At 31.4% G+C, this 7,350-nt stretch overlaps 1 protein-coding gene across 1 annotated transcript; it reads right to left on the bottom strand.

Annotated features, from left to right (window-relative positions):
- Nucleotides 1–1,146: 1,146 nt before the first annotated feature.
- Nucleotides 1,147–2,106, bottom strand: LOC129959764 (uncharacterized). The gene has a single exon (XM_056072657.1). The coding sequence runs from the start codon at nt 2,104–2,106 to the stop codon at nt 1,147–1,149; it is 960 nt and encodes a 319-aa protein (XP_055928632.1).
- Between the last annotated feature and the right edge of the window lie 5,244 nt (nt 2,107–7,350).

Here is a 7,350-nt window from a genome sequence, read left to right as displayed (position 1 = left end):
ATGATGTTTTTTTTACAATCAACACGATTTTTGTTTCTGCTTCCTTCAGTTTGTCAGGAGTCAGTATGTCTGTTACACGACAAGATTTTGCTAGTTTACTGTTTCTGCAAAACCTGATCATCCATGCATTAACTCGAACCAGCTTCTCAAATGACGAAAATCTTATTAAGAATTCTCTAATGTAATCTGACACAAACAGAGAAGTGACAACTGATTTTTTTTCTTTTCTGCATTGACGACATTCTTGTCAGGGGATAAATTAGACATGGGCCACAATTCTTCTTCCTCTGTTAACCAGGCTGGACCTTCCCACCATCTTCGAGCTATCAAAGTATTAACTGAACAGGCTCTCGAAGGTAAGTCAGCTGGGTTTATATTTCCTGGTACGTGATTCCATTAATGATATTCACTGACCGATTTAATTTCCTTTAATCGGTTCATTACAAACGGTGCCCATTGCTCATCATTTTTAATCCAATACAAACAGTTCATGGAATCTGACCAGTAATAAGCAGGTATGTCACCAAGTTCTTCTAAATCGGTGCAAATACTTTTAGCAAGCCTGAAGCCGATGCAACAACCCAATAGCTCTAATCTGGAAATGGAAATACTTTTTAGAGGTGCTATTCGTGATTTTGCTACTACTAAATGACAAGTAACTCCTTGTTGGTTCACAGATCTTAAAAAAATGCAAGTAGCATAGGCTTGTTGACTAGCGTCACAAAATACATGCAAACTATGTTTTGAGTTCTTATGCCCCTGAATCCATCTTGGTATTTCTAGTTTGTTTAACTGATGTAATTGTCTGTCCCATTTTTCAAATTTATGAACAATTTCTTCTGGAAGAATATAATCCCAATCAGCCTTAATTTTCCACGTTTCTTGGAGCAATATTTTTGGAATTAAAGTTATGGGGGCAGTAATTCCAATAGGGTCAAATATTTTGTGACATTTTGAGAGAATATATCTCTTTGTTACTTTCACAGATTCACTCTGCGTGTCACTTCTGACATCAATTTTTAACGTGTCCCTTTCAATGTTCCAAAGAAAACCAAGAACTGGAACGTCTTGTAAGGTAAGAGAAGCATCTTGAGATTCATTACAATTGTCTTTTAAGGACTCAAAAGAATTGTATTGCCAGCCACGTCAATCAAATTTTCCGAGAGCCATGACTTTTGTGGATTCATTTATAAACTTTGTCAAGTCAGCTTCGCTTTTAACACTAGCCACACAATTGTCAACATACATAGATTTCTGTAGGTGTTGAGCTGTCATCTTGTAGCAATCAGAAGCTCCATCTAATAGGTGATTCAATGTCGCCCCTAAAAGGAATGGACTTGATTTGATCCCAAACACTACGCGGCAATGTCTGTAGATTTTGACATTATTTGATTGGTGGCAAGAATTATTTTGCCACCAAAGAAATCGCAGATAATCCTTGTCACTGTCATTCAGCTGAATCTGTAGAAAAGCTTTGCGTATATCGGCGATCACACCATACTTTCCAATACGAAACCTATTTATTAGGGATGGAATAAGTTCCACAAGGTTTGAACCTGTTATTAGGCAGTCATTTAAGGATGGACTTAATTTCGATTTTGCAGAACCATCGAAGACAGGTCTCATCCTTGTTGTTGAATTATCTTTTATGACAGGTCGATGAGGAAGATAGTGACACTTAGAGTCCTTGAGATCTTCACTATTTAACTCTTCAACAATACCTTCTTTCTTCCAGTCTTCAAAAACATTTTCATAGTCCTGTAGAATACCAAGATTTTTGATTCTATCAACTGTATTTTTCAATCTTTTCTCAGCAAGAGTTTTGTTCGAAGGTAGAACAGGGTGATCTTCTAACCATGGTAGTGAAACAACATATCTACCATCTCCATCTTGTTTAACAGAATTCAAGAACAGGTTTTCGGTTTCTTTCTCAATTTCCATTTGACTTTGTTTATTTGCAGGATCCAATATTCCAAGAGTGTCCAAACTCCAAAGATCACTAATGCTTTTATTGTTCACGTGTAAAGACAGTACTGTCATGTAGCTGTCATTTTTCACTTCATTTTCTAATTTTCCCATAAGAGTCCATCCAAGTAGCGTTTCCATTGCTACTAATCCGCAACTTTTCCAGTAAAAAGTTGACCGGCTATATCAGCACCTATCAACAAATGCACTGAAGACATTGAATCATAGAGACAGACTTCTTTGTCACTAAGAAATATTCCTTTTTCTTCAATCTCTTTGGTCCAAGGTCCAGAAGTCGCTGTTGGTATATCAATACATTTTGTCTCTTGATCATAAGCTTCGAAAGAACACTGATAGTCCTTTTAAAAACTGTTTGCATACACTTTGTATAAATGATGTTTCTGCTTACTCTCTATACCACCAAAAAGATTGTGGATCATCTTCAGCTCTAATTGGTTCATAACTCAATTTAGAAGCGGTTGCTTTAGTTATGGAAGATTTTTGGTTGACTGTGTCAATTAACGCTCTCACAGGAAAATTGCCGTCATTACCATAAAGATATACTACTAAAGTTTGCAGAAGAACATCAGCTGAACAAGTTGGATTCGCCAAGGTATTGTATTTTTCCTTTGAATTTGCCACAGCCTTGTTGACTATTTTATCGGAACCAGTGGATTCAAAATGCTTCATTTCAGGACACATAACATTATAATGTTTTCTTTGACACTGGGAACATTTAATTTCATTTGTACACTGCCTTACCATATGTCCAATCCTGAAACATCGATAACAGCATTTCTTCTTTGCCAGCAAAGTTGTTTTTTCCTGTAAATCTAAATTCAAAGCAAGTTTGCAATTTTCACTTTCATGATTCTTTTCGTTGCAAAAAACACAATTAGTAGAGCTTTGACTTCCAGCAAAAAGCCCGGCAGCAGTGTGCATTGGTTTTTTTCAATGAGTAAATCTTAGGAACAGAAAACCCTTTCATGGCCAGACTAATTCGTTCTTCTCCGTTTTTCAAAAACAGCATTAGTTTTTCCAATCGGGATTCTTCTTTTTTATCACTGTAACTATTATTCCTTTGCTAAGCTCTGAGAACTTCCTCGGATAAACAAGATTCAACTAAAGGAAAGTGCATAGCTGCATATTTTTCAGTGGTTACTCCAAAACTTTCTAAAGCTCTAAGCTGTGTCTCAATCCAATCGTACAAAATAGGACGTTTTAACCTTTGATCCCTAGAATTCATAGAAATTGTTAACTTCAAAAGTTCCCGAACATAGAATTCGACAAGTAAGTCATCTCGTCCAAATCGAGATTTTAACGAGTCTATTGCTTTGTGATAATTTTCCTTTGAAGGTGGAAAACTTTCAACTAACTCTCTAGCTCTAGTAGAAAGCAATGTAGCTTGTACCAAATATTGAAGTTTATCAGCCTCGTCAATATTTGGGTCACTATCAATTTTACTAAACTGACCCCAAATTGGCAACCAGTCTTTGATTTCACCACCAAACTTTAATTCCAGTAAAGGTAACTTAAATTTTCTTTTAGAAATACTCTGAACAGAACTAGAGTCATCACTTTCTTCATAGTTATTACTTTCCTTTTTAAAAATAATGTTGATTCGCTTAATTCATCTGCAGCTTATATTCATCTGCAGCAAAAGTTTCAGCATCCAAGTCATCTGGTTTCGTTTCTGTTTCAAGCAACATTAAATTCATAATTTCATCATTCAGTACACAAAGATCGTTATAATTTTCGCCAAGTAGCTCAAATTCGGCCAATAAATCAAAATCGTCCGTTAAATTGGCACCATCTTTAGAAATCACATCATTAATAGTTATATAAACGTGTAAATGCTGAACGTGCAACAGTTCTTTTCTTTTTAAAATTTTCCATTTTTATCTTAAACAAATTCAAAGTACAATAAATTACTTAAATTCAAAATTCACTTGCCCTTTTCTCACTTATTATCCACATCAAATTATACAAGTACTGTCGCGGACGCCATTAGTTACGTTGTACCAGCATTCAACAATACACAAACCGAAACTAACTTCAAATTACTAAAAAACGCTGGATCATCAGATTCTTTTGACATTAGCATGAATTATTATTGAAGTTAACAGTAAAGATTTATTCTAAAATGCTCTGTTTAGAAGAATGAAATTAAATATTTTGCGGATTCTTTGTCTGGATATGTTGCTGAATGCAACTCTCATAAGACATTTTTATACTAACCCTTTATTTATTGAGGGGGACTCTGAAAGCTCCTAATTTTTCTAAAGGCATATAGCATTGTGTTCTATATTTTGCGCAAAATTTAAGGTTTAATTTTTTATATCTTCCAAATTACGATTGAATTTTCAAATATTATTCTAATATTTGACATTTTAATGGTAAAAATAAAATATTTACATTACATCGGTCTTCATCGGGAATTCGTTTCAAATGTTGCAAGAGCAATTTATAATTAGTCAATGTTGATCTAATTTCTCATCAGAATGTTTGCTTCTATTTTACGCTGCTCTCTTACTGCTAACAGACGTATGTCTCTTTGCTCTAATTCTGCAATGGATCATGATGAATAACTTTAACAAAGGGAAAATGGTGATAAATAATTTAAGACAAAGAACAACAACAACAGCAAAAGAAAAACAAAAAATCAAGACGATTAAAAGTTCCAGACATTGCTTGTTTAAGTTAGAATTAACATTCACTTGAAGAAGCAGAGTCCGAATTTGTTAATTAACTTGTCTCTTTTTTTTTTCCCCTTCATTTTCTTAATTCATTATCAAATAATTTATTTGATTAAACACTTTGTGTAATATTGTTTATATATTTAAAGAAACATGTATAGTGGTACCTTACGTAATAAGCGAAATTCGTTCTAGAATCTTATTCGAAAAAATGCTACATCCTTGTTACGCACAAAAAAAAAAAAAAAAAAAAATCTATCCAGAGAAAACCATGTAAAACAGGACAGTCTGTCCCATTACACACACACACTGCATTTTAATGCATGCCTTTTTTTTACAAGAAAACTGTCTAAAGACATTTGTCTTTGGATACGCTTCGAAATTTAGCGAAAATGAAGAATAGCATTATTCGTAAATTAATTAGAATGTGTATAGCTACTACCTTATAAGGGTGATAAGACAGTAACTTTCAGTATCTCCCTTATTTCACTGGAAGGCTGCTGCTCTGTTGAAGTTGTGATTTTCTTTTTTCTAGATCAAATCTAATACTGCAACTTCTTGCTGCAGTACAGAACACACCTCCATAAAGTTTTCGGGAGTTCTTTCTATATTCTTCCGTCAGCTCAATGATGTCGTGCTATCCATCTTTGGCCACATAATCATGACTTCTATTTTTAGGAATTTTTTTTCACTATAATCCTGTTTCTTTGTTACATTTTGTCGATACCACAAAACAAAATTATGATATCACACATCATAACTAAATCTTTCAATTATTGTTCACTTGGTGTCAAATCGTGCTTGGTTTTTAATTTCGCTAAAATTCAACTTTATTTTACTGCAACATAAAGATATCTCTTTACAGAGATTATATATTCATTTGAACTTGAAATAAAAACTGATGTTCAATACACATTTTCATTTTTCAATTATTGAAAAAAATTACTACCTGCATTTTATTTACAAAAATGTTTAATAATTATGTGAAAATTTAAGAAATTATTTGCAAATTACTATCATTTCATTTTATTTATAGCATGATAATTCTAATTTTTATTATTTGGAGGCATTTTTTTTTCAATTGATAGGTGTTTACTTTTATTTGGTTTTGTTAAATGCTTAGAATGAACTGCTCTCTTTTTTTAATGGATTTGATTAATTGTCACATTTTATATGATACCAAGTATCCTAAATGATTTACATGAATATTAAATTGGACTTTATGCCACTGATAACTTAAACAATCTGATTGATTTTGCTCCTGGGTCAAAATATTGGCCTAATATTATAAAAATCTGTTTAATTTTGATTTACTAAGAATTTGGAATATTTAATTTTTTGCACAATAAGTTTCTTTTTTTGATACATTTCGACAGATACCCCATATCAAAGATAATTTACTTAATTATTATACAACACATTTTCAGTGAATGTCTCGTTAATTCTTCATTTAGTGTGAAATCACATTTTGTTTTTAATTTCACTAAAATTCAACTTCATTCCATTGCAATATAAAATTTCTCTCTATGCAGATTACATAATCATTTGATTTTAGAATAAAAAACTCATGCTGAACACACATTTTCATTTTCCAATTATTGATTTAAATTACATACTGCCATTTTATTCACAAAAGCAATTAATAATTGTATATTTAAGTAATCAGTTGCAAATGATTATCATTTCCTTTTGTTTATAGCACGAAAATTCTGGGTAGTTTCAAGTTGAGGAAAATGTTTTCCATAAAAGTTACGGTTTGTATATTTTTCTACTAAAAATATTCTCCATTTATAAATTTCATTATCTGTTATTTTTTGTAATTAGATACCAAGGATAAGATACAAGAATATTAAAATGGAATTCATACCATTAATAGCTTAATAATTTGATTTATTTTGCTCCTAAGCCAACAAATTGAACTTATTATAAAAATATATTTAGTTTTGATTCAATAAATATTTGATTTTTTTTTTTTTTTTTTGCTCAACCAGGGTTTTTTTTTTTTATATATATATATACATATTGAATAATACAACATAACAAAACTAACTTGCATAGTTATTATTTCGCACATTCTTGATGACCTCATTTATTGTTCATATGGTGCCTAACCTTCATTCAGTTTTAAATTTCTGCTTTGAAAATGTAGCTTTATTCAATTGCAATATAAAGTGTTCTCACCATGTAGTTTACATATTCATTTGATCTTGGAATAAAAACTGATGTTCAACACACATTATCGTTTTCCAATTCTTGATATAAATAGCATACTCCCACTGTATTCAAACAACAGTTTAGTAGTTGTATCAATATTGAAGAAATTATGTGCAAATTATTTTCATTTCATCTTATTTACAGCACATACGAGTCAACTTTTCAATTTTTAATTTGAATTTTCTCTTCAAATTCAACTCAAAATTTCTCTTCAAATTATTCACGTGTTTTATTTTATGTTGTTAAATATTTAGAAAAAAATTTCTTCTCTCTTTTAATGGATTTGACGACTTGTTATATTTTATTTTATACCAAGGATCATAAATGATTTACACCAATATTAAATTGGACTTTATATCATTGATATCTAAATAACTTGATTGACTTTGCATCTAGGTCAATAGATTGAACTAATATTTTAAAAATATATTTAGTTTTGATTTACTAAGTATTTAGAATATTGATTTTTTTGCAC

This window comes from Argiope bruennichi, chromosome X2 (assembly GCF_947563725.1).
Source record: "Argiope bruennichi chromosome X2, qqArgBrue1.1, whole genome shotgun sequence".
Classification (NCBI taxonomy): domain Eukaryota; kingdom Metazoa; phylum Arthropoda; class Arachnida; order Araneae; family Araneidae; genus Argiope; species Argiope bruennichi.
This window is presented reverse-complemented; position numbering and strand designations above follow the sequence as displayed.

Bases quoted from the DNA above. Each gene is read 5' to 3' on its own strand.
- LOC129959764 (XM_056072657.1), bottom strand. From the start codon at position 2,106: ATGGAAACGCTACTTGGATGGACTCTTATGGGAAAATTAGAAAATGAA.